The sequence below is a fragment of the Oncorhynchus masou genome, unplaced genomic scaffold (assembly GCF_036934945.1).
Source record: "Oncorhynchus masou masou isolate Uvic2021 unplaced genomic scaffold, UVic_Omas_1.1 unplaced_scaffold_27___fragment_2___debris, whole genome shotgun sequence".
Lineage (NCBI taxonomy): Eukaryota > Metazoa > Chordata > Actinopteri > Salmoniformes > Salmonidae > Oncorhynchus > Oncorhynchus masou.
This window is the reverse complement of record NW_027016636.1, coordinates 23059-50000: the sequence shown is the minus strand read 5'-3', so window position 1 is coordinate 50000 and position 26942 is coordinate 23059. Positions and strand designations below refer to the sequence as shown.

The 26942-nt window shown below is 42.2% G+C and overlaps 2 protein-coding genes across 3 annotated transcripts; one reads left to right on the top strand and one right to left on the bottom strand.

The window, feature by feature from the left end:
* Nucleotides 1–705: 705 nt before the first annotated feature.
* On the bottom strand, nucleotides 706–1491 carry LOC135538949 (uncharacterized). The gene has a single exon (XM_064964822.1). It carries the CDS (start codon nucleotides 1489–1491, stop codon nucleotides 706–708), a length of 786 nt encoding a protein of 261 aa, XP_064820894.1.
* Nucleotides 1492–3146: 1655 nt separating this feature from the next.
* LOC135538950 (myelin protein zero-like protein 1) lies at nucleotides 3147–26942 on the top strand. Of its 2 annotated transcripts, none has more exons than XM_064964823.1 (6): nucleotides 3147–3441; nucleotides 12817–12989; nucleotides 15852–16065; nucleotides 16351–16480; nucleotides 22808–22928; nucleotides 25110–26942. In XM_064964823.1, the coding sequence occupies exons 1-6, from the start codon at nucleotides 3369–3371 to the stop codon at nucleotides 25209–25211; spliced, it is 813 nt and encodes a 270-aa protein (XP_064820895.1). In that variant the 5' UTR covers nucleotides 3147–3368; the 3' UTR covers nucleotides 25212–26942. The 2 variants fall into 2 exon arrangements, with proteins under 2 accessions (XP_064820895.1, XP_064820896.1); XM_064964824.1 differs by having other exon boundaries at nucleotides 3152–3441; nucleotides 22808–22916.

The window sequence follows — 26942 nt, the reverse complement described above, 5'->3', positions numbered from 1 at the left end:
CTTCTGAAGGAAATTGTTTGCACCAGATCTTATTTAGGGGCTTCATAGCAAAGGGGGTGAACACATATGCACACACCACTTTTCCATTTTTATTTATTTTTTGCCATTTTTTAAACAAGTTATTTAATTTCACTTCACCAATTTTGACTATTTTGTGTATGTCCATTACATGAAATCCAAATAAATTACAGGTTGTAATGCAACAAAATAGTAAAAAATGCAAAGAGGATAAATACTTTTGCAAGGCACTGTAATTATTGTATGTTATTCCTGATATTAACGGCACTCTGCTTCCTCCTATAGGACAACCACACACAAGCACTATCACTTTTCCACATCCTCAGTGGTACAAGCCGCCCTGTACATATGGTGCTGAAATTTACTGTCTGTTCCTGTAAACTAGAACCAATCGTTCTCTGTGTCTTGAGATCAGAGGGAGTGTTCATGATTTTTATTTTCAAAAAATACACTCAAACAAAATAACAAAAGTGAAAACGAACACGCACAGTTCAGTCAGGTACAGACACTAAACAGAAAACAAGATCCCACAAAATGACAACTTATATATGATCCCCAATCAGAGACAAAGATAGACAGCTGCCTCTGATTGGGAACCACACTCAGCCAAAACAAAGAAATATAAAACATAGACTTTCCCACCTGAGTCCCACCCTGACCTAACCAAACAGAGAATAATAAGGACCTCTAAGGTGCGTGTCCGTGTCGGGCATCTACTCTCGGTGGAGCCGCCGGTGCGGGATGCAGACCCCGCACCGTTTGATGCTCCCCCACTTCGGTGGCGCCTCTGGTGCAGGGATCGTCGCATGGGCCTCTGGACTGTAGACCGTCGCTGGGGGCTCCGGACCGGGGACTGTCGCTGGGGGCTTTGTGCCGGGGACCGTCGCTGGGGGCGTCGTGCCGGGGCCATGGATCATCACTGGAGGCTTCGTATGTGGAGCCGGAACAGGTCTCACCGGACTGAGGAGACGTACTGGGGACCGTCGCTGCGGGCTCCGGGCCAGGGACCGTTGCTGCGGGCTCCGTGCCGGGGACCGTCGCTGGGGGCTCCGGGCCGGGGACCGTCTCTGCGGGCTCCGTGCCGGGGACCGTCGCTGGGGGCTCCGGGCCGGGGACCGCCTCTGCGGGCTCCGTGCCGGGGACCGTTGCTGCGGGCGTCGTGCCGGGGACCGTCGCTGGGGAAATCGTGCCGGGGACCGTCGCTGGGGGCTTCGTGCCTGGGACCGTTGCTGGGGGCTTCGTGCCGGGGATTGTCGCTGCGGGGCTTCGTGCCTGGGACCGTTGCTGGGGGCTTCGTGCTGGGGATTGTCGCTGCGGGGCTTCGTGCCTTGGGCCGTCGCTGGGTGCTTCGTGCCGGAGATTGTCGCTGTGGGCTTCGGGCCATGGCTCATCACTGGGGACTTCGGGCCATGGATCATCACTGGACGCTTCATATGTGGAGCCGGAACAGGTGTCACCGGACTGAGGAGACATACTGGAAGCCTGGTACGTGGAGCTGCCACAGCGCGTCCTGGCTGAATACCCCCTGTAGCCCGGCAAGTGCGGTGAGCTGGAACAGGCCGCACTGGGTTGTGCTGGCGAACTGGGGATACCGTGCGTAGAGCTGGCGCAGGATATCCTGGGCCGAAGAGACGCCCCGGAGACCAGGAGCGCTGAGCCGGCACAATCCGTCCTGGCTGAATGCCCACTCTAGCACGGCAACTGCGGGGAGCTGGAACAGAGTGCACCGGGCTGTGAATGAGCACTGGAGACACTGTGCGCTTCACCACATAACACGGTGCCTGACCTGTCACACGCTTCCCACGGTAAGCACAGGGACTTGGCTCAGGTCTAAACCCTGACTCCGCCAATCTTCCTGGGTGCCCCCACATTTTTTGTTGTTGAGCTGTCTCTCGGGCTTCCGTCGTTGTCTTGACTCCTCGTATCATCGCCGTTCCTCACTCGCTGCCTCCGCCTGCTTCCATAGCAGGGTCTTGTCCCCTGCCATGACCTCCTCCCAGGTCCAGGATGTCCTCCACTCTCTTTTCTCCCGGGCCCAGGATCCCTGCTCCTCCTGGCCACGCTGCTTGGTCCTTTGGTGGTGGGATCTTCTGTAACGGCTTTCGTTGAAAGGAGAGGACCAAAGCGCAGCGTGGAAAGTGTTCATGAATTATTATTTATTTTTTTAAACACTCAAACAAAATAACAAAAGTTAAAACGACCACGCACAGTTCTGTCAGGTACAGACACTAAACAGAAAACAAGATCCCACAAAACGCAAAAGGAAAATGACAACTTATATATGATCCCCAATTAGAGATCCACACTCGGCCAAAACAAAGAAATGGAAAACATAGACTTTCCCACCCGAGTCCCACCCTGACCTAACCAAACATAGAGAATAATAAGGATCTCTAAGGTCAGGGCGTGACAGGTACCAGTTAATTCAGCCTCATTTACTGCCTTTTTTTTCGCAAACATAGCTGATATGGCGGACTTGCTTAAACAAATGTAGTTTCTACTGACAATTGAGATGTTCAAACTATGGAATAAGCCAACGACGAACGGATAAGAGACAATCTGTAATTTCGATTAAGAAATTAGTGAGCTAGGATGGACGTTGTCAATATAACGATTTGTTCAGCACTTTTGAAATGTATCATGGTACATAAACATTACACAAAAAGTTTGAAATCGAAAATTCAACAATGAGTGGTTTGGAAGGAATCAGTAGTGGCTGACTGTTTGTCACCGTTATAGTGCAATTATTGATTTGTTTAGTGTTGTGTAGTAGTTTTGAGTTTGCGTCACCATGATTTACATGCTAAAATCGCCACTGCATATACAGTATATCTATGTAAGATTCCAGAGGTGCCTCGATCGCGGCAGGCTTGTTGAGGCCACTGAAAACTGGATGGATGTAATGCATTTGTCCCCACAGGATGGCAGTTTTACCAGAGATTTCATTTAACACGTCAGGAAAATTATGTAATGTCGAACTTCTTCCATGTTCTCGAACTTGATTTTCTTTAACTGTAATTAATTAATGATTACATAGTTTCATCATTGGAACTGAGATGACTGCCAATAATCAATGTGGGAGAAGGTGAACTCTATTTACTTCAGATCACGTGCGACTGTGGTGTTTCCACTTTGGTGCATGGGATTTTAAAGCAACTTTACCGTCTGGTGCTCCGCGTGAGATAAATCGAGTGCACATTATATGTCATCGTCTTTCCAGTCATGCTAGTGCGTTTTCCTGTGTGATTTTTTTTTTTTTACACACAGGAGGAGGGTGCATTGAGCAGCTGAACGTTGGCTAATGTTGGACCAAAAAACAGGGAGGGGGAGATATTGATGCGTTCTAAATTATGGAGCTAAGGAGGAGAAACCTCGCGTGCAATTGTGTTTTACTATATGGAATAACGTTATGTCTCTTTTTCGGTAAGTAACTTACTGTATACCCTTTAAAAGAAGCTAATAACATGATCGCTATAGTTGTTAGCTAGCCAGTAGCTATAGTAGTTTGCATGCTAACTAGCCGCTAGCAAATTATGCATTAGTTAACTGGCTAGCTAAATAGACGATAGTTAGCTAGTTGTGCGTGACTTGGTACGATAGTCGTATTTCAAATCAAGGTGTGTGGGATGTATCTATGAACTATAGAGTGCCAGTTGGCTAGCTAGTTACATTCTTGATTTAGGGTCTGGTTAGCTTAGTTTGATGGTAGCTAGCTAGGAATGCTAACCTAGCTACCTAACATAAAACCAAAGAATATCAAAATACACAAAGACGCGAGGAAGCGCCTGTTGTTGTGAAACGTGTCACGTGTTGTTCACATAATAACTAAACATTTCTGAATCTATTGTTTTGTCATGATGTGTAAGAATTGACCAACTTATTGGCTAAATATGACGGATTCATAGTCAGTGTACAGCAAGTTAAACATATTTTACTTAGCTCATTTAATTTTTTATAAGAAGTTATAAAATCTGAGACATGATTATTGTAGCGCATCATTTGTGGTCTACTACACTTTTGAGATACAACAATTATATTGCTTCCAGTGGACTTGGTTTCCATTTGTGTGTTGCTTGCCCAGTCTGTTTTGGGTTGAAATTCAAAGGCTTTAAGGGAAAGGGTCCACCTGTTTTATTATTGCATTCTATGCTGTCAGCATGTTTTTGTCACACTGCATGCCTTCCTCCCTGACCTGGCTCTTTCTAAATGGAGAAGATTTTGCCAAATAGGTACAGAACTCTGATAACCAACCTGAATTTACCTATGCCAATCTAGTTAACAACATAGATTAAGAAGCAAATGTCGCGCCAACAGAAATAAACATCTCTCTCTGGGAAGAAGGGCTGGGGTGTATGCTTCATGATTAACAACTCACGAATCGTAACAACACACAGGAACTGATGTCCTTTTGTTCACCTGACCTAGAAATCCTCATAATCAAATGTCGACCATATTATTTCCCAAGAGAATTCTCGTCGGTTATTGTCACAGCTGTGTATATCCTCCCTCAAGCCGATACCACAACAGCCCTCAAAGAACTTCACTGGACTTGATGCAAACTTTAAACCATATATCCTGAGGCTTGCATTTATTGTAGCCGGGGAATTTAACAAAGCAGATTTGAGAACAAGGCTACCTAAATTCTATCAGCATATTGATTGTAGCTCTCATGCGAGCAATACACTGGATCACTGCTACTCGAACTTCCGCGATGCATACAAGGCCCTCCTCAGACACGATATGTATTTTTATTTTTTCTTACCAAGATGGCATAGCAGTTCAGACGTCATTTGTCCTCGTCTTGTCGTGTCCCATATATATATATATACACAACTTTTTTCATACATTTTTATTTAAATTTTACATAAACTCATCCCCAAAACACTCTCCTACAACCCGCCTCACCAATTTATATTTATAAAAAAGTATTATTTACCTCAAGTCTGAAATCATCCAAGAAGCTAGCCAGAAACTAGCCAGAAGCTAGCCAGGAGCTAATCCAGAAGCTAATCACAAGCTGGGTCAGGAGCTGGCCGGAAACTGGCCAGAAGCTAATCGGAAGCTAGTTGGAGTTTTCGTCGATTCCGGAGCGAGCATCGGTTGTTCCGGAGCTAGCCAGCTGAGGAGTTCCATCAATCGCTCCTGGGCTGCGGTCACCTGTACGGACCCGTTTTGCTGCCTGCGCGGAGCCCCGCCGAGCCTTCACGGCTGAACTGCCGACGTTGTCTACCCGAAGGAGTTATCCATCTGGTTCCTCCGTCGCGATGTTGCCTGGGCGCCCATCTGCGGCCTGCTAGCCATAAGCTGTCTTATCGGCTGCTATCTGAATAGATAATCGGACAATTTATTTTTATTGTTATTGTTATTTTTTTCTTCTTCTGGGCCTCTAGCTATATCTATTGTTTTTATTTTTGTTGTTGTTGTGTGATTTGGATTGGTCCCCTCTACCACACGGAACCCCACTAATCTACTGACGGAGCGCAAGAGGTGGCTAATAACAGACGTCCATCCTATGCTAGCTTGCTATCGATGGCCTGGCTGGCTGTCTGGATCACCGTGACCCCCAACCAACCTCTCCACTCTGGACCCTTTTGAACACTCTACTAAGCATGCCTCTCCTTAATGTCAATATGCCTTGTCCATTGCTGTTCTGGTTAGTGTTTATTGGCTTATTTCACTGTAGAGCCTCTAGTCCTGCTCACCATACCTTATCCAACTTATTAGTTCCACCACCCACACATGCAATGACATCTCCTGGTTTCAATGATGTTTCTAGAGACAATATCTCTCTCTTCATCACTCAATACCTAGGTTTACCTCCACTGTATTCACATCCTACCATACCTTTGTCTGTACATTATACCTTGATGTTATTTTATCGCCCCCAGAAACCTTCTTTTACTCTCTGTTCCAGACGTTCTAGACGACCAATTCTTATTGCTTTCAGCCGCACCCTTATTCTACTCCTCCTCTGGCGATGTAGAGGTGAATCCAGGCCCTACAGTGCCTTGCTCCACTCCTATTCCCCAGGCGCTCTCTTTTGACAACTTCTGTAACCGTAATAGCCTTGGTTTCATGCATGTTAACATTAGAAGCCTCCTCCCTAAGTTTGTTCTATTCACTGCTTTAGCACACTCTGCCAACCCGGATGTTCTAGCTGTGTCTGAATCCTGGCTTAGGAAGACTACCAAAAATTCTGAAATTTTAATTCCAAACTACAACCTTTTCAGACAAGATAGAACTGCCAAAGGGGGCGGTGTTGCAATCTACTGCAAAGATAGCCTGCAGAGTTCTGTCCTACTATCCAGGTCTGTACCCAAACAATTTGAACTTCTACTTTTAAAAATCCACCTCTCTAAAAGTCTCTCACCGTTGCAGTCTGCTATAGACCACCCTCTGCCCCCAGTTGTGCTCTAGACACCATATGTGAACTGATTGCCCCCCATCTATCTTCAGAGCTCGTGCTGCTAGGTGACCTAAACTGGAACATGCTTAACACCCCAGCCATCCTACAATCTAAACTTGATGCTCTCAATCTCACACAAATTATCAATGAACCTACCAGGTACCTCCCCAAAGCCTTAAACACGGGCACCCTCATAGATATCATCCTAACCAACTTGCCCTCTAAATACACCTCTGCTGTCTTCAACCAAGATCTCAGCGATCACTGCCTCATTGCCTGCATCCGTAATGGGTCAGCGGTCAAACGACCTCCACTCATCACTGTCAAACGCTCCCTGAAACACTTCAGCGAGCAGGCCTTTCTAATCGACCTGGCCTTATTAATTTTTTAAAAATGCCTTCCTAACCATCTTAAATAAACATACCCCATTCAAGAAATTTAGAACCAGGAACAGATATAGCCCTTGTTTCTCCCCAGACCTGACTGCCCTTAACCAACACAAAAACATCCTATGGCGTTCTGCATTAGCATCGAACAGCCCCCGTGATATGCAGCTGTTCAGGGAAGCTAGAAACCATTATACACAGGCAGTTAGAAAAGCCAAGGCTAGCTTTTTCAAGCAGAAATGTGCTTCCTGCAACACTAACTCAAAAAAGTTCTGGGACACTGTAAAGTCCATGGAGAATAAGAACACCTCCTCCCAGCTGCCCACTGCACTGAAGATAGGAAACACTGTCACCACTGATAAATCCACCATAATTGAGAATTTCAATAAGCATTTTTCTACGGCTGGCCATGCTTTCCACCTGGCTACTCCTACCCCGGTCAACAGCACTGCACCCCCCACAGCAACTCGCCCAAGCCTTCCCCATTTCTCCTTCTCCCAAATCCGTTCAGCTGATGTTCTGAAAGAGCTGCAAAATCTGGACCCCTACAAATCAGCCGGGCTAGACAATCTGGACCCTTTCTTTCTAAAATTACCTGCCGAAATTGTTGCCACCCCTATTACTAGCCTGTTCAACCTCTCTTTCGTGTCGTCTGAGATCCCCAAAGATTGGAAAGCAGCTGCGGTCATCCCCCTCTTCAAATGGGGGGACACTCTTGACCCAAACTGCTACAGACCTATATCTATCCTACCATGCCTTTCTAAGGTCTTCGAAAGCCAAGTCAACAAACAGATTACCGATCATTTCGAATCTCACCATACCTTCTCTGCTATGCAATCTGGTTTCAGAGCTGGTCATGGGTGCACCTCAGCCACACTCAAGGTTCTAAACGATATCTTAACCGCCATCGATAAGAAACATTACTGTGCAGCCGTGTTCATTGATCTGGCCAAGGCTTTCGACTCTGTCAATCACCACATCCTCATCGGCAGACTCGACAGCCTTGGTTTCTCAAATGATTGCCTCTCCTGGTTCACCAACTACTTCTCTGATAGAGTTCAGTGTGTCAAATCGGAGGGTCTGCTGTCCGGACCTCTGGCAGTCTCTATGGGGGTGCCACAGGGTTCAATTCTTGGACCGACTCTCTTCTCTGTATACATCAATGAGGTCGCTCTTGCTGCTGGTGAGTCCCTGATCCACCTCTAAGCAGACAACACCATTCTGTATACTTCTGGCCCTTCTTTGGACACTGTGTTAACAACCCTCCAGGCAAGCTTCAATGCCATACAACTCTCCTTCTGTGGCCTCCAATTGCTCTTAAATACAAGTAAAACTAAATGCATGCTCTTCAACCGATCGCTACCCGCTCCTACCCGCCTGTCCAACATCACTACTCTGGATGGCTCTGATTTAGAATACGTGGACAACTACAAATACTTAGGTGTCTGGTTAGACTGTAAACTCTCCTTCCAGACCCATATCAAATATCTCCAATCCAAAGTTAAATCTAGAATTGGCTTCCTATTTCGCAACAAAGCATCCTTCACTCATGCTGCCAAACATACCCTTGTAAAACTGACCATCCTACCAATCCTCGACTTTGGCGATGTCATTTACAAAATAGCCTCCAATACCCTACTCAACAAATTGGATGCAGTCTATCACAGTGCAATCCGTTTTGTCACCAAAGCCCCATATACTACCCACCATTGCGACCTGTACGCTCTCGTTGGCTGGCCCTCGCTTCATACTCGTCGCCAAACCCTCTGGCTCCATGTCATCTACAAGACCCTGCTAGGTAAAGTCCCCCCTTATCTCAGCTCGCTGGTCACCATAGCATCCTCTCTAGTCACCCCCAAAACCAATTCTTTCTTTGGCCGCCTCTCCTTCCAGTTCTCTGCTGCCAATGACTGGAACGAACTACAAAAAGCACTGAAACTGGAAACACTTATCTCCCTCACTAGCTTTAAGCACCAACTGTCAGAGCAGCTCACAGATTACTGCACCTGTACATAGCCCACCTATGTTTTAGCCCAAACAACTACCTCTTTCCCTACTGTATTTAATTTATTTATTTTGCTCCTTTGCACCCCAATATTTTTATTTCTACTTTGCACATTCTTTCATTGCAAATCTACCATTCCAGTGTTTTACTTGCTATATTGTATTTACTTTGCCACCATGGCCTTTTTTTGCCTTTACCTCCCTTATCTCACCTCATTTGCTCACATCGTATATAGACTTGTTTATACTGTATTATTGACTGTATGTTTGTTTTGCTCCATGTGTAACTCTGTGTCGTTGTATGTGTCGAACTGCTTTGCTTTATCTTGTCCAGGTCGCAATTGTAAATGAGAACTTGTTCTCAACTTGCCTACCTGGTTAAATAAAGGTGAAATAAATAAAAAATGTATGTGGCAGGGTCTACAGGCAGTCACTGACTACAAAAAGAAAACCAGTCACGGACACCGATGTCTTGATTCCAGATAAACTAAACAGCTTCTTTGCCCACTGAGTATAATACAGTGCCATCGACGTGGCCCACAACCAAGGACTGCGGGCCTCTTCTTCACCGTGGTCGACGTGAGTAAGATGTTTAAAAGTGTTAACCCTCGCAAGGCTGCCGGCCCAGACGCCATCCCTAGCCGTGTCCTCAGAGCATGTGCAGACGAGCTGGCTGGTGTGTTTACGGACATATTCAATCTCTCCCTATCCCAGTCTGCTGTCCCCACATGCTTCTCGATGGCCACCATTGTTCCTGTACCCAAGAAGTCAAGGATAACTGAACTTAATGACTGAACTTAATGCCCCGTAGCACTCACTTCTGTCATCATGAAGTGCTTTGAGAGACTATTCAAAGATCATATTACCTCCACCTTACCTGTCACCCTAGACCCACTTCAATTTGCTTACCGCCCCAATACGTCCACAGACAATGCAATCGCCATCACACTGCACACTGCCCTATCCCATCTGGACAAGAGGAATACCTATGTAAGAATGCTTTTCATTGACTACAGCTCAGCATTCAACACCATAGTACCCTCCAAGCTCATCATTAAGCCTAAGGCCCTGGGTCTCAACCCTGCCCTGTGCAACTGGGTCCTGGACTTTCTGACGGGCCGCCCGCTACCTGGTGAAGGAAGGAAACAACATCTTAGCTGATCCTCAACACTGGGAACCCACAAGGGTGCGTGGTCAGTCCCCTCCTGTACTCTCTGTTCACCCATGACTGCGTTGCCATGCACGCCTCCAACTCAATCATCAAGTTTGCAGACGACACAACAGTAGTGGGCTTGATAAGCAACAACGACAAGCCCACCTACAGGGAGGAGGTGAGGGCACTCAGTGTGGTATCAGGAAAATAACCTCTCACTCAATGTCAACAAAACAAAGGAGATGATCGTGGACTTCATGAAACAGCAGAGGGAGCACCCCCCCTATCCACATCAACAGAACCGCAGTGGAGAAGGCGGAAAGTTAAGTTCCTCGGCGTACACATCACGGACAAACCGAAATGGTCCACCCACACAGACAGTGTGATGAAGGCGTAATAGCGCCTCTTCAACCTCAGGAGGCTGAAGAAATTTGGCTTGTCACCCAAAACCCACACAAACTTCTACAGATGCACAATCGAAGGCATCCTGTCGGGCTGTATCACCGGCCTGGTACGACAACTGCACCACCCACAACCACAAGGCTCTCCAGAAAGTGGTGTGTTCTGCGCAACACATCACCGGGGGCAAACTACCTGCCCTCCAGGACACCTACAGCACCCGACGTCACAGGAAGGCCAAAAAGATCATCAAGGGTAACAACCACCTGAGCCACTGCCTATACACCCCGCTACCATCCACAAGGCAAGGTCAGTACAGGTGCATCAAAGCTGGGGCCGAGAGACTGAAAAACAGCTTCTATTTCAGGGCCATCAGACTGTTAAACAACCATCACTAACACAGAGGCTGCTGCCTACATACAGACATTAAATCACTGGCCACTTTAATAAATGGATCACTGGTCACTTTAATAATGTTTACATATCTTACACTACTTTTCTCTTATGTATATACTGTATTTTATACCCTCTATTGCATCTTGCCTATGCCGCTCAGTCGTCGCTCATCCGTGTATTTATATTCTTATTCCATCCCTTTTACTTAGATGTGTGTGTATTAGGTAGTTGTTGTGGAACTGTTAGATTACAGCACTGTCGGAACGAGAAGCACAAGCATTTCGCTACACTCGCAATAACTTCTGCTGACCATGTGTATGTGACCAATAAAATTTGATTTAATTGGAAATGTGGCTTTCCTTATTTTCTGATAGCTGAACATGTCTTAAGCCTTGCAACTATAAAGCATCAAGGCTTTGATGTAAGCTATACATTTAAGTGGCTATATAGTAGAGGTCGACCGATTTAATTAGGGCCAATTCCCATATCAATTGTAATCTGCATTTTTTTTTTTTACACTGATCATGGCCGATTACATTGCACTCCACGAGGAGACTGCGTGGCAGGCTGACTACCTGTTATGCGAGTGCAGCAAGGGGCCAAGGTAAGGTGCTAAGCTAGCATTAAACGTATCTGATTGTTTTTTATAAATCTTAACATAATCACTAGTTAACTACACATGGTTAATGATATTACTAGTTTATCTAGCTTGTCCTGCGTTGCATATAATCGATGCGGTGCCTGTTAATTTATCATTGAATCATAGCGTACTTCGCCAAACTGGTAATTAAACAAGCGCATTCATGAAAATAGCACTGTCGTTGCACCAATGTGTACCTAACCATAAACATCAACGCCTTTCTTAAAATCAATACACAAGTGTATATATTTTTAAACCTGCATATTTAGTTAATATTGCCTGCAAACATGAATTTCTTTTAACTCGGGAAATTATGTCATTTCTCTTGCGTTCTGTGCCCGCATAGTCAGGGTGTATGCAGCAGTTTGGGCCGCCTGGCTCGTTGCGAACTGTGTGAAGACTATTTCTTCCTAACAAAGACAGCCAACTTCGCCAAACGGGGGATGATTTAACAAAAGGGCATTTGCGAAAAAAGCATAATCATTGCCATAAACATCAATGCCTTTCTTAAAATCAATACACAGAAGTGTATATTTTTAAACCTGCATATTTAGTTAAAAGAAATCCAGGTTAGCAGGCAATATTAAACTAGGGAAATTGTGTCACTTCTCTTGCGTTCATTGCACGCATAGTCAGGGTGTATGCAACAGTTTGGGCCGTCTGGCTCGTTGCGAACTAATTTGCCCGAATTTTGCGTAATTATGACATAACATTGAAGGTTGTGCAATTTAACAGGAATATTTAGACTTATGGATGGCACTCGTTAGATAAAATACGGAACAATGTTTCACGGGTGGCTGTTTTCAATGTGTTCTTGGTTCGAGCCCAGGTAGGGGCGAGGAGAGGGACGGAAGCTATACTGTTACACTGGCAATACTAAAGTCCATATAAGAACATCCAATAGTCAAAGGTATATGAAATACAAATGGTATAGAGAGAACTAGTCCTATAATTCCTATAATAACTACAACCTAAAACATCTTACCTGGGAATATTTAAGACTCATGTTTAAAGTAACCACCAGCTTTCATATGTTCTGAGCAAGAAACTTAAACATGAGCTTTTTTACATGGCACATATTGCACTTTTACTTTCTTCTCCAACACTTTGTTTTTGCATTATTTAAACCAAATTGAACAGGTTTCATTATTTATTTGAGGCTACATTGATTTTATTGATGTATTATATTAAGTTAAAATAAGTGTTCATTCAGTATTGTTGTAATTGTCATTATTACAAATAAATACAATTGGCTGATTTAATCGGTATCGGCTTTTTTTGGTCCTCCAATAATCAGTATCGGCGTTGAACAATCATAATCAGTCGACCTCTATTATATAGCCCCAATGCCCTCCCGGTTTTTCAACTTTCAATACATTAAGCAACAAACTAAATGTTGGTTCTTTATCAACAGGTACAAATCTAACAGCGGCCATAGAGTTGTATGCCCCGGCGGAGGTGCTCGTTGAGAATGGCACCACGGGGATCCTCAAGTGTTCCTTCAAGTCCAGGGAAGTGATCAGCAGCGCAGCCACAGTCACCTGGTCGTTTCGTCCAACAGGATCCGACCCCGGAAGCGCTGTTTCCGTGAGTGATTACTTTCTCTGGGTCTATGAACAACTCCCAAGAAGTTTCTCTCAGATCTTCCACAAGGAGTGTTTGAGCACAACATTTTTCCTCTTACAAGGCCCACTGCCACAGAAAAGACCTAGGGAGTATTTATGCGTGTGTTTGTGACTGGTCCAATGGAAGGACATTAGCTTGAGGAGGGTTGCGTTATGTTATAGGCAACTTCTTCCTGGCCATCTGCCTCCTTCCAGTTCATGTTTCTCCCAACTTAACCCAAAAACAATCATTTGGTATTTGTTTCATTAGTCTGTTGTTGATATAGTCCCAAATGTGTTTCATGTCAGCAATAAAGTTTAAAAGAGATGTAACTTTTTGTATTTCTGTATTTTGAAAGTCATATCTTTTTAACTTGATTGTATTCAATTGAGATTTTGTCACTGGACCACACACACAATACTCCATAATGTCAAAGTGGAATTAAGTTTTTAGGTATTATTTTACCAATGAATTAAAAATGAAAAGCTGAAATGTTTTGAGTCACTAAGTATTCAACCCCTTTGTTATGACAAGCCTAAATAAGTCCAGGAGCAAACATTTGCACACTCTGTGTGCAATAACAGTGTTCAACATGATTTTTGAATGACTACCTCATCTCTGTACCCCACATGCAATTATCTGTAAGGTTGAGCAGTGAATTTCTAACAGATTCAACCACAAAGACCAGGGAGGTTGTCTAATGCCTCATAAGTTACATACATGATATGCTTTAGTGAATTTCAGAATGTCTGGAATAGAAAAGGCAGAAATAAAACAATGCAATAAACATTCGTAGCCGGTAGATGGGTAAAAGAAAATAGAAAAAAGCAGACCTAGAATATCCCTTTGAGCATGGTGAAGTTATCAATAACTCTTTGGATGTTGTATCAATACACCCCGTCCACTACAAAGATACAGGTGTCCTTCCTATCTCAGTTGCCGGAAAGGAAAGAAACCGCTCAGGAATTTCACCATTAGGCCAATGGTGTCTTTTAAAACCTTTACAGAGTTTAATGGCTGTGATAAGATCAAATCAAATTTATTTATATAGCCCTTCGTACATCAGCTGATATCTCAAAGTGCTGTACAGAAACCCAGCCTAAAACCCCAAACAGCAAGCAATGCAGGTGTAGAAGCACGGTGGTTAGGAAAAACTCCCTAGAAAGGCCAAAACCTAGAGAGGAACCAGGCTATGTGGGGTGGCCAGTCCTCTTCTGGCTGTGCCGGGTAGAGATTATAACAGAACATGGCCAAAATGTTCATAAATGACCAGCATGGGCCAATAATAATAAGGCAGAACCGTTGAAACTGGAGCAGCACGGCCAGGTGGACTGGGGACAGCAAGGAATCATCATGTCAGGTAGTCCTGAGGCATGGTCCTAGGGCTCAGGGAGAGGGGGAGAGAGAGAGAGAGAGAGGGGGAGAGAGAGAGAGAGGACACCTGTACAGATTTTAAAATATCCAAAACATCCACCCTGTTTTCAATAAAGCACTAAAGTAAAGATGTGTCTAAGAAATTAACTGAATGTCCTGAATACAAAGCGTTGTTTGGGGAAAACACATAACTGAGTTCCTCTCTTCATATGTTCATGCATCTTGTCATTGGCAAGGACTAGGGAGTTTTTTTAGGATAAAAATAAATGTAATAGAGCTAAGCACAGGCAAAATCCTGGTTGTCTGCTTTCCGACAGACACTGGGAGGCATTCACCTTTCAGCAGAACAATAACCAAAACCAGAAGGCCAAATATACACGGGAGATGCTTACCAAGATTACATTATATGTTCCTGAGTGGCATAGTTACAGTTTTGACCTAATTGGCTTGAAAATCTATGGCAAGACCTGAAAATGGCTTTCGAACTATGATCAACAACCAACTTGACAGAGCTTGAAGAATTGAAAGAATAATGTGCAAATATTGTACAATCCAGGTGTGCAAAGTTCTTAGAGGCATATCTAAAAAGACTCACAGCTGTAATTGCTGCCATAGGTGATAAAATAAAATAAAAATATATATATTGACTTACAGGTTTGAATACTTCACAAATTCTAACATTTGTAAAGAAAAATGTTTCTTCCACTTTGACATTACAGAGTATTTTGTGTAGATTGTTGACAAAAAAAGAAAAATCCCATTTTTAATTTAACACAACAAAATGTGGAAAAAGTCAGGAGGTGTGAATAATCACTGAAGGCAATGTATTTTTTGCATTGCTGGGATTTGTATGGAAATGGCAGGAAGAAGCAGAACTTTTACCCCTATTCCCATTTCCCTCCCCTAGAGATCTAGCTAGCTGGCTCATCTTGCTCGTAATGATGCACTTTTATTCGGCCTCGTAACAGTGTTCAGTTGGAGAGGGAGTCACCGACACCCACACGAGTCCACACAGCTATCTGTCCCATCTTTTAAACAAATTGACTTATTGAGGATATCCGCCTGTCATGTACACGCTAAACAAAATCAGCCATCAGTTTGGTACAGTAGCAGATACGAACATAATACAGAGTATCAGGGGAAGATTTGCTGTTGCTTGGCAAAAGTGCCCAGTGATGTAGGTAAGCCAAAAGCTTACAATGGTTAAACCTGTTTGCTTGTCTTTCCCATTTCTATTATGAGTCCTTAGCCAATGACTATGTCCCAAATGGCACACTATTCCCTATATAGCCTAGTATAATACTTCTGACCAGAGCCCCATGGGCACCGTCAAAAGTAGTGCACTATAAGGGGAATAGGTTGCCATTTCGGACACTTACATTGTGTGCAATTCTTCAACGATATATTTTCTCTTAAGTCATTCTTATATCGTTTTTTTCTAATGTCTTTATTTATTTATTTATTTTTTAGATTTTCTATTACACTTCTGGCAAGCACTACCCAGGGAGCGTGGCTCAATTCAAAGACAGGGTGAAATGGGCGGGAGATCTGAACAAAAAAGACGCCTCTGTCCATTTAATTGAGGCGCAGTTCAACGACAACGGCACCTACTCGTGTGCCGTGATTAACCCGCCTGACATATCTGTCACCGCCGCTCAGACACAGCTCAAAGTCGTCATCAAAGGTAAACTTGCAAATGGATTCACAACAGTACAGCAACACTCAAGTAAATTTTCAGTAGGAAGTGACCATGCTCTCTCACATTGAAGGATGACTTGGAATAAAAACTGCCAACTGAGCGATTAACAATATCTTAATAACCAGGGGTTAAGAAACACTCATACAAGAGATTAAGCATTTTAACACTGATATAATGCCTCAAACATTGAACTGGCAGTATTGGCACAGCTGTGACTTGTCATACAACATTACAATTATCTTTCAATGCTTACGTTGCCTTGTTTTGCAGAGTCTCTCCCTCAGAACAGCACGGCTGTCATAGTGAGCGCCGTGTGTGGCGCTGTCATCGGGCTCATTCTCATCGCTGTTGTTACCTGCCTGATCATCAAGAGGCATCAAACCAGTCATGAATACGAAGGGTAAGGCATCCTCCCTTGTATAACCATCAGGGTAGTAGATAACTTTAATATCTGGACTTTGGTCAGTATCAATCATTACACCTGACCATCAGTATCTGTAGAGTATTTTAGGGGGCATCAATAAATGCAATATTAAGTATTTGATGAAACAAATGAAATCACCCCGGAAACCGTTCTATTGTTGTGATATGTTTTGTGTGCAAAGACTACTCGGCTCTGTCAAAAAACAGTTTACTGCATGCAGTTAATGGCTCTTGATGAGGTCAATCAAAAGGAACTGCATCTCAGAAATTACGTATCAGATGTTCATAGTTGTCTTTTTCTGAAAGCAACACTTGCAGTGAATGGAGCTCTACTTTCAACAAATGTTTTCATGGCTTCTTTGGTTGTGGGGCCTGCCTGAATCTCTCTTCTTCCTGACCTCCCCCCTGGCATGTCTCTGAGTCACCAACTGACACACGCACACTAACGTTCTTAGTCATCAGTCCTTAACACTTAGCCCAAACTCCACTGCATGGGTTATGGGTGTTGAGTTACAATGGCTGCGATTGTCACATGTGTCTTCTCTCTTGGAATAGAAAATAACATGTTTTCTATGAAAACATTTTGTGTTGGAAATAACGTTCAATGGTAGAGCATGGAGCTTGCAACATCAAGATAGCGGGTTAGATTCCCGGGTCCACCACTACGTAAAAAAATGTATGCGCGCTTGACTGTAAGTCGCTTTGGATAAAAGTGCCTGCTTAATGGCATATGTTGTTATTATTATTTATTCATTAAAACTCAAAGACGCGACTGGATTTTCCAGTGTGTGTGTTGGCTATGTGGGATTAGACTGTACCAGCGGCACTTGTAAATGCCCTATAACCATGATGAATTACTTACTGACCTAGTAGGTGTCAGATCTGCTTAGCTCAAATGGGTACTCCAGGTTTACCATTAGAGACCTGAGTGGAGGAAGTCATGCTATCTCTGACAAGAAGGTGTTAGAGGGTGGCTAAATGACAAGCGTAGACACTGCTCTCTCTTCGCTCTGATTCACATGATTAGTTACAAGGTTTTTCTTGACCAAGGCCTAATATTAAGCACGATTTGACGCACACCCAAATAAGTAGGGGTGCTGACTAACGGAATAGTACAATTATGAAAACACCCTTAAGATAGATGCAATGATTTAATGGGTATAAAACACCAAGGTGTGATATTTTTTTTCATATCACATTATATTCAAACAGAGTTTTGATTGCAAGTGTTAAATAAACTATCCATCTTCTAGACTCAATTTGAGAGTGTCGCACAACTCAATTGACAACGATGTCGCACGTCAAAAGACCAGAGATTTTGCTTTCCAAGATCTGTCTGTCAATGCCCACAATGACGGATTATTTAAAAATAGGTGCGCCGTTAAGCTTGGCTTGTCATCTAACGTTCATGTCGTTGTCTGCCACTCACATGTCACTCATCCATTACTGACCACTAACCCCTTCCTATTCTGTTTCACTGTCATATGGCTCTCCTGTTTCCTCTAACGCTACCTTCTGAACAATATACATTGCCTTCAGAAAATATTCATACCCCTTGACTTATTCCACATTTGTTGTGTTACAGCCTGAATTCAAAATGGATTAAATTCGGGCGTTTCTTACTAGGGCTGACCCCATTTAGTCAACTGGTCGATGGTTTGGTCGACCAAGATACATTTTAGTCGAGCAGTAGCAAATATATGTAAAAACAGCTATGGGACATGAGACACCTGTCTGATTCACGCCTGTCTGAGTGGACTAATCCATTGTGGAGGCCTCGGATGGCGCACCAGTATTACCAGTAGTACATTTATTGTAAATTCTCAATTTCTCATCTGCACTGTGTTTGGGTACGTTAGTGTCTGTTAATGCATTCAATTTATTATTATTATTACTGGTTTGCCGTTGTCATTGTAGGAGTGAAAGCGCACAACCTAGGCTAAACTTGGTTTATTTCATTTATGTCATGTTCGTTAGTAGAGACGGGCCATGGGGCAGCGTATGTAGAGTTTCACATATTTATTTAGACAGTGAAACTTAGAAAAAACAAAACAATAAAGAATAAACGAAACATGACTAACAATGCAGTGCTAACAGGCAACTAAACATAAACAATATCCCATAACCCACAGGTGGAAAAATGCAACTTAAGTATGATCCCCAATTAGAGACAACAATTACCAGCTGCTTCTAATTGGGAGTCATACACAAACCCCAACATAGAAATAATAAACTAGACTAAAACCCCTAGTCACGCCCTGACCTACTCTACCATAGAAAATACAGGCTTTCTATGGTCAGGACGTGACAATTTACGAGTTGTCAATTTATTAATTGTCTTTCGTTTGGAGCGCTCCTGTCAATCTTGAGTAAGGAGACACACCTGATTACGCATAGAAGTAGGCCTAGGCTACCTGCCCTGCGCACAAATGTAGGCTTATAAATGTGCCCATTTTGGGATGTGCCCATTTTGGGATTTCTGATTATCTTAACTCACCATCACTGTGGAGCTGACAATATTTCCTCAATGTAGCCTATTTGTAAAATCTTTCCAGCTATCTTCCTTGCAATAACCACAAAAATGTAATGCTTTGATCTGGTGGAAACGTCATAAAATAGGCCTGCCTGATTACTTATCCCTTGCTCAAATAGCCTACATCTGTGTCTGTCCCGAGATCACTGGAGTGAGGGCCCAGAATATTTTCTTTTTGCAAGTTTGCTAGCATGAGCATTTGCCCGGACCAAGTTGATAGTTGATACAATGTTTCAAGTTTCTTGCAGACAGGCCATGCAAAGCCAATGTGATTTATAGGATATTTATTTTTATCATGATATTTTATAGCTGCAGGCTGCAATGTTTTTATTTGTTGGCTTTATGTAGGCTATTTTTACATGCTGGCAATAGAAGTTACTTTTAGATTTGTATTGTCATTTAGATAGTATTTTGATTAAACACATGACAATGATTTTGAGATATGAAGACTTTATTATAAATTTAAACTGTAACATGAAAATGTGCAAATCATAACTGATAACAGATCAGTAGAAATGGTCCGATTTACTTCCCAAATGGAAAAGGTTGCCAACAGATGGTGTAGCCTATTACCGGCAACTTCAGGAGCGTCGGGAACAGGCTATATTAATCTCTGCTACCCTCTTTAGTAATTTGTGTCCTTATTTTTAATCGCAGTGCTTAAAGCATCAGACAAGCTCAGTAGTCTACATATAGTTGATTATATTCAAACAGGGCGTGTCATATATATATATATGTAGACTACTGAGCTTGTCTGATGCTTTAAGCACTGCGATTAAAAATAAGGACACAAATATATATATATATATATATATATATATATGGTGAAATAAATAAAAAATATTGAGAAATACACTCTTAAAAATTTTGACCAATCAATTGGTCGAGAGAACAGACTCGGTTAAACAAATTTTTTTTGTTTTGTTTTTTTTGTAGTGAACAGCCCTATTTCTCACACATCTACACACAATACCCCATAATGCAAAGTGAAAACATGTTTTTAGACATGTTCGCAAATTTGTTCAATTAAATTTACATAAGTATTCACATCAAAACATGTTAGAATCTCCTTTGGCTGGGATTACAGCGGAGTTTTTCTGGGTCTTTAAGAGCTTTGCACACCTGGATTGTACAATATTTGCACATTCTTTTTAAAATTCTTAAATTATCAAGTTGGTTGTTGACCATAGCTAGACAGCCATATTCAAGATTTGCCATTTTTAATCCAAAACTGTAAATAGGCCACTCAGGAGCATTCAATGTCCTCTTGGTAATCAACTCCAGTATATACAGTTGAAGTCGGAAGTTCACATACACTTAGGTTGCAGTCATTAACTTGTTTTTCAACCACTCCACAAATTTCTTGTTAACAAACTATAGTTTTGGCAATTTGGTTTGGACATCTACTTTGTGCAAGACACAAGTAATTTTCCCAACAATTGTTTACAGACAGATTATTTCACTTATAATTCACTGCATCACAATTCCAGTGGGTCAGAAGTTTACACATACACTAAGTTGACTGTGCCTTTTAAATAGCTTGGAAAATTCCAAAAATGTCATGGCTTTAGAAGCTTCTGATAGGCTAATTGACATCATTTGAGTCAATTGGAGGTGTACCTGTGGATGTATTTCAAGGCCTACCTTCAAACTCAGTGCCCCTTTACTTGACATCATGGGAAAATGAAAAGAAATCAGCCAAGACCTCAGAAAAGAAATTGTCCTCTGGTCTGATGAAACAAAAATAGAACTGTTTGGCCATAATGACCATCGTTATGTTTGGAGGAAAAAGAGGGAGGCTTGCAAGCCGAAGAACACCATCCCAACTCTGAAGAATGGGGGTTGGCAGCATCATGTTGCATTTGCTGCAGGAGGAACTGGTGCACTTCACAAAATCGATAGCATCATGAGGAGAGAAAATGATGTGCATATGTTAAAGCAACATCTCAAGACATCAGTTAAAGCTTGGTCACAAATGGGTCTTCCAAATGTCAAGGTATTGGAGTGGACATCACAAAGCCCTGACCTCAATCCTATAGAAAATTTGTGGGCAGAACTGAAAAAGCGTGTGCGAGCAAGGAGGCCTACAAACCTGACTCAGTTACACCAGCTCTGTCAGGAGGAATGGGCCAAAATTCACCCAACTTATTGTGGGAAGCTTGTGGAAGGCTACCCAAAAGTTTGACCCAAGTTTAAAAATTAAGGCAATTGCTACCAAATACTTATTGAGTGTATGTAAACTTCTGACCCAGTGGGAATGTGATGAAAGACAAAGCTTAAATAAATAATTCTCAATTATTATTCTGACATTTCACAATCTTAAAATAAAGTGGTGATGTTGAAATAATTTTGGAGGGAAATCCTCCCTGGTCTTTGTCGTTGAATCTGTGTTTGAAATGTACAGCTCAGCTGAGGGACCTTAAAATCATCTGTATGTGTGGGGTAGAGGGTAGAGAGATGAGTTAAACACGGTTTCCATGCAACTTATTATTACTCAATAAGCTAATGTTTACTCCTGGATTTATTTAGGCTTGCTTTGGCTCAAGACATTTCACAATTCCACTTTGGCATGGGGTATTATGTGTAGGCCAGTGACACAATCTCAATTTAATCAATGTTAAATTCAGGCTTTAACACATCCAAATTTGGCGAAAGTCAAGGGGTGTGAATACTTTATGAAGTCACTGGACACATGCTCTTAAAATCTCACAAACTAAATGCTCACAGTTTTAAGTTTAATTTCTATCACATTTTTAAAAATCTATTAATTTATATTTTGGAGACCTAGGCCCATATTCATAAAGTGTATTGAGTAAGATAGCTAGTCTAGGATCAGTTTTTACATTTAGACAACAATAAGTAATATTACAGGGGGGACCTGATCCTCTATCCCTCAAACTCAACTCTGGACTTTGAAGCAAATTCCACTACATTTTATCATTGTTCCCTTTGAATCAGGGACTCATTTAATTATCAGGTAGAATGGAATATAGTACGCTACTATTGACCAGAGCCAACATTTGCTTCCGGGGAGTGCCACGTTTGCGCTTCAGTTTTGTTTATTAGGATCCCCATTTACTGTTGCATAAAACATCAAATACATGACTTAAGTACAGAACAGTTATGTACAAGAACAATATAAGATAGTATTACATTGACAATATGACTTTTTATAAAAAAAATGTTAAACAACCAAGAGACCAAAAAATATGTGAGTTTATTGGACCACTGATTGACATTGGTATGACTAACATACAACACTAATCTTTCAAGTGGGTGATCACATCGTTATCTCATTGGGGTGGAGAATGTTGTTTTTCCCTAATCCACTTTATTTCTTCTCTTATTGGCCAATTGATTGTCACACACAGTCTATTAGATATAGTAACTGTTTTTAAGTCTGTATTTTGTTACGTTAATGCTGTTTCTTAGTCTTTTGGAAAGCTGCAGTAACTGATCAACTGTATTTATAAGCATCAGCTCCTTGTTCCCATACAGATCCATGCCTTGTTAATCTTCCAGTACAGTGCATCTGCTCATGTATGTCACTCCTGCCAACCTCTCCTCCCAGCCACTTGGAGCAGTCATCTCAAAATGTGCAGCATAACTCATGTGGAATCTGCCCATCTCTCATTTGTATCTGTCTACCATGTCTTCTCCTGTGTCTTACTGTATGTGTCCATGTCGCCCATTTCTCTGTGCGCCAACGCTTCCTGAACTGCAAAAAACAAACCTCCGATTCGTAAACCCCTCCCCCGGTGCACAATCTAGCTGCACTTCAGTGGCGAGTGTGAGCTCCCACGCCACACGCCCGGGGGGGAAGAAGCACGAATCCAGCTTGGAGGGCTCCAGGTGTAGCAGCCCCTCCGCCCCGGTCCAGGTAGGCGCTACAGTGAGTGACTCAAACCAACCATCTACACCCACTGTCTCCCAGGGGACACGAACAGGGGAAGAGAGATCTAATAATTAACTAGAGCTGAGATGCACAACAGCATTAGCCTTTTCCCAGATCTATTTGTGCTCCTGCCAACTCCATTGCTGTCATTGTCAAGTCAACATTTTGCATGACTATTCCATAAGTAGTTGACAAGAGAACAAAAACAGACTAGTACCTAGCTACTACAGCATAGGCCAGGGTTTCCCAAACCACGTCCACAGCTGATTCAAATAGTCAACTAATCATCAAATTTAGATCATTTGAATCAGTTGTGTGGCTGGGGCGAAAAACAAAACGTGCACCCCTTGGGGTCCCGAGGACTGATTTTGAAACGCTGGAACAGGATTTAAAGTTGATCTCTTTGACGGATTTAGTGTCTGGTTGTCTACCTTTTTAGTTTTTCGTCTTTCTTTTTTTGGAAATCAGGGTTGTGTTCGGAATGGGAACATTGTAACAAAATGTTGACATTTCAACCTACTGAATGAGACCCAGGTTGACACTCCCTAGCATACTAGCAGATACCCATAGACTTTCAGTCATTGCGCTAATGCTAGTTAGCATTGGCTCACGGAACTACCTCTAACTTCCTTCATACTGGACACAGATACATAACATGGTATCCACAAGTTCATCTGACTCTGGGGAAGTAGATAAAGAGCCTCATTGCCAATATCCATTTAAAGGGCCATTACACTCAAATCCAAGTTTGTCACGTTTTTTCACCCCCGAAAGTAGTCTAACGTTGAGATTAGTCTATGTCCCAGACAATCTGTTGTGTAGGTCCAGCTATATGCCTCTAACAAAAATAATTGCCATTAAAGTTCCAGATTTGCGGTACTTGTCTTTCCCATCCATTTGGGGTTGAAGCATAGCTGGATATGCAAAACCAATGGCATGGGATGTGGACTCATCTTGATGTTAGACAACTTTTGAGGTCTGAAAACATCTGACAAACATTGGAGTGTAATGTCCCTTTAAGTCTAAGGGAGAGACCCATAGACATTGTTGCCATCGAGTACTGGAAGTGGATACCCTTGCTCTACAGACTTAATAAATCAGTGGTCACCAACCCTGGGCCTGGAGCAGGCTTTTGTTCTAGCCCAGAAGTGATCAACTGATCCAACAAATCATCAAGACCTTGATGAATGGAATCAGGTGTTTTGGTGCTGGACTGAAACAAAAATCTACACATCCTGTAGCTCTCCTGGACCAGGATTGGTGACCACTGAATGACGTCATGCGTGAGATCACTATTATTCTGGTTAAGCCCTAAATGCTTATGTCAACAACTGGCTGGAGTGTCACAGCATCCTGTTTTGCAAAGCTGAGGCGAGGTAACATAAGCATGTATAGATGTTCATGTAGTGCCTATGAAGGTGTCATGCATTGCTTATGAAAATTCATGGGAGTCCTCTGATGACGTTATCAAACACTATTGTAGGCCTATGTCTAGGAAAAGGAGAACCTTTCATTTTTGTGTGTCTGAGAGGCTTTTGTTTGCGGTCGACTGGTTTAGTTTGTTGATCTTGTGAGGGACAGTCTTGAAATGTGCCTCTCGCTCATTACATTAAGAGACGTGTTAGGTCACATCTGTGGTGGCTAGGATAACGCCACCACATTTCTCTGTCAGTCAAAACATGAAGCTGTACTGTACTTGGCTGTTGTATGTGTGGTGTTTTTCGCCCTATCTATGTTTTGAGTTTTTGTGTGTGTGTGATTCTTTGATCCCAGTGGTCGGTAGAAATGACACCCTGAAGATGACAAGAAGAAAATGGTGCCCTCTTCTTCTACACACTCACACAGCCCAGATGTAGTCCCAAGCTGTGCTCGATGGGAGAAAAAACATGTTTTCTTTTGCGCAACAATCTGGCATTGTTACAGGCTTTTATCTTTATCTGGCTTCATTCAGAAGCAATGGGCCAAATTATCTTCCATTAACAACACTGCTTTGATATGTCTTTGTTATTTGACATTGTTATCTGCAGTTGTCCCCACTTAAATAACACAGCTGTTTACGTTTCCCATGGCCATTTGAACTTGACAGTTAAACCAGTGAAACAAGTATGGTTACTAACACTGTTTTCCTTCTTCCCCTTTGCCATATCTCCCCACCCATCCATCTGCTCATCACAACAGGGGCCGGTGATATACGCCCAGTTGGATCACTCGGGCACCAAGAACCCCAACTCATTCCACAAGATGGAGCCAGTGGTCTACGCTGACATAAGGAAAAACTGAAACAGGGGTGGGGGGAGAACTGACGCCGAAAAGGGAAAGGCCACCATCGCTCGCTGCTTTGGGGTGGGTGGGGAATGTTTAAATACAGGGGGGGGGGTTGATGCGGTTTAGAATGCTATTTTTTTTGTCTCATAAAAACCCTTGTCTGCTGAAAGCATTTATTGCATGTTCATGTGTGTGATACAAAATGTATGCTACCAATGCTTTCAATACAACACAGAGATTAGAGAAACACTTAATACATTAACTGCATGCTTAGTAACTGTAAAATACATAGGTTCAAGTCGTTTTTTTTACAATACAGGTTAATAACATGTTAACAATCATCTCAGTCCAACATTTTGGATGTTAAATTGACGGTTTAGACATAGGGTTTGGATATAGAATAGGATACCTGAAATACATTGCCGTTTTGGCTGCAATCATGCTACCTTCATCTAATCATGTATACATGTTTACAAGGTAACAATCACGTTAACACCATATAATATCACTCTGGTACACAGCCATGGAAAGCTTCTTGGTGAAATTACTTCAGTGTACAGTTTGTTTATTGTGCTGTAGAATTTAACATTGCATTGTTATATCTATGACTAAAACACTGCCTGCCACTGGTTTCGAAACTGAACTGTTCAGCTGAAACAATGATACAAAACAAATTTATATTTTTTACATTGTTTTTATTGTACAGAAATGGATACACTGTTTGCATGTAATTTATTAACTAACCACAACTAATCATGGCAATAACCACGTTTGACACATTTGAGTTTTAACATCCGTTTTAGATTATGTAGGTTTGACGTGATCATGTGAGAGAGATAATATCATCAAATCTTCTCTTCCGTCTTTCAGAAGCAATGGACCAAATATCTTCCGTTAACAAAACTACTTTGATATATCACTGTGCTTTAATATAAAAAAGTTGACATTCCAAGTCTTATTTTAGGTTAAAAAGCCAAATGTTTCTGTTCCAATGACTCACTCTCAATCATGTTTGATTGAAGCGATGCATTAATAATCAGTTCAAATGCTGTATTAATATCTTCCATATTTGAATGCAGTAGTCTTACCCAAACCAACATTTATGCATATGGATAGTTAACTATGTAAGATCTAGAGCTTGTTACTGTAATTCATTCCTTTCTGGTCAATGGTAGTATCTCTTGGTGTTTTAACAAAATAATCAATTATGTGTTTCAGAATTCCAATTTGATATTGTGTGTCATTTTTGTCAACTAGTTTGAAAAAGCTTGGCTGGTGCTCTGTCTTGATGCTATACTTCACACTGTCACGTCTTAAAAATCCTTTAATTCTTTACCCACTGGGGGCACTGGTTGAATCAATGAAATTACATTGAACCTATGTGGAATAGATGTTGACGTGACATCTGTGCCCAGTGGGTAGCGCTTTAGTGTTTTTAACTGTATATTTTTGCAGTTGACAAAATGCTTCTGATCACGCGAGAGGAGGTGTCATTCCTGTTTTCCAAAGTTGCCTCATCCACTAGTCCTGCAAAAGTAATTGTTTGTCGACATTCCTAAAAATGAATCAAATGCTGGCGCTTATCTTGCGGCCTTGTGCTTGTGCAGTATTAGTATATTTGTGTAGTAGTTGAGTAGCGATATTAGCATGTGTAATTTGGTGCTTGTTTATATAATATCTTATGTTGCAAAATATGCACTATGTCCTGCGTATCAAAGACCACATGCACTATATGATTTAATTTTT

Excerpts from the sequence above, each read along its gene's own strand:
- LOC135538949 (XM_064964822.1), bottom strand. The coding sequence starts at position 1,491 with ATGTCTCCTCAGTCCGGTGACACCTGTTCCGGCTCCACATATGAAGCG.
- LOC135538950 (XM_064964823.1), top strand. The coding sequence starts at position 3,369 with ATGGAGCTAAGGAGGAGAAACCTCGCGTGCAATTGTGTTTTACTATAT. Across the intron at positions 12,990-15,851 it reads ACCCCGGAAGCGCTGTTTCC|ATTTTCTATTACACTTCTGG; the intron begins GTGAGTGATTAC and ends TTTATTTTTTAG. Across the intron at positions 22,929-25,109 it reads CGGTCCAGGTAGGCGCTACA|GGGCCGGTGATATACGCCCA; the intron begins GTGAGTGACTCA and ends TCATCACAACAG.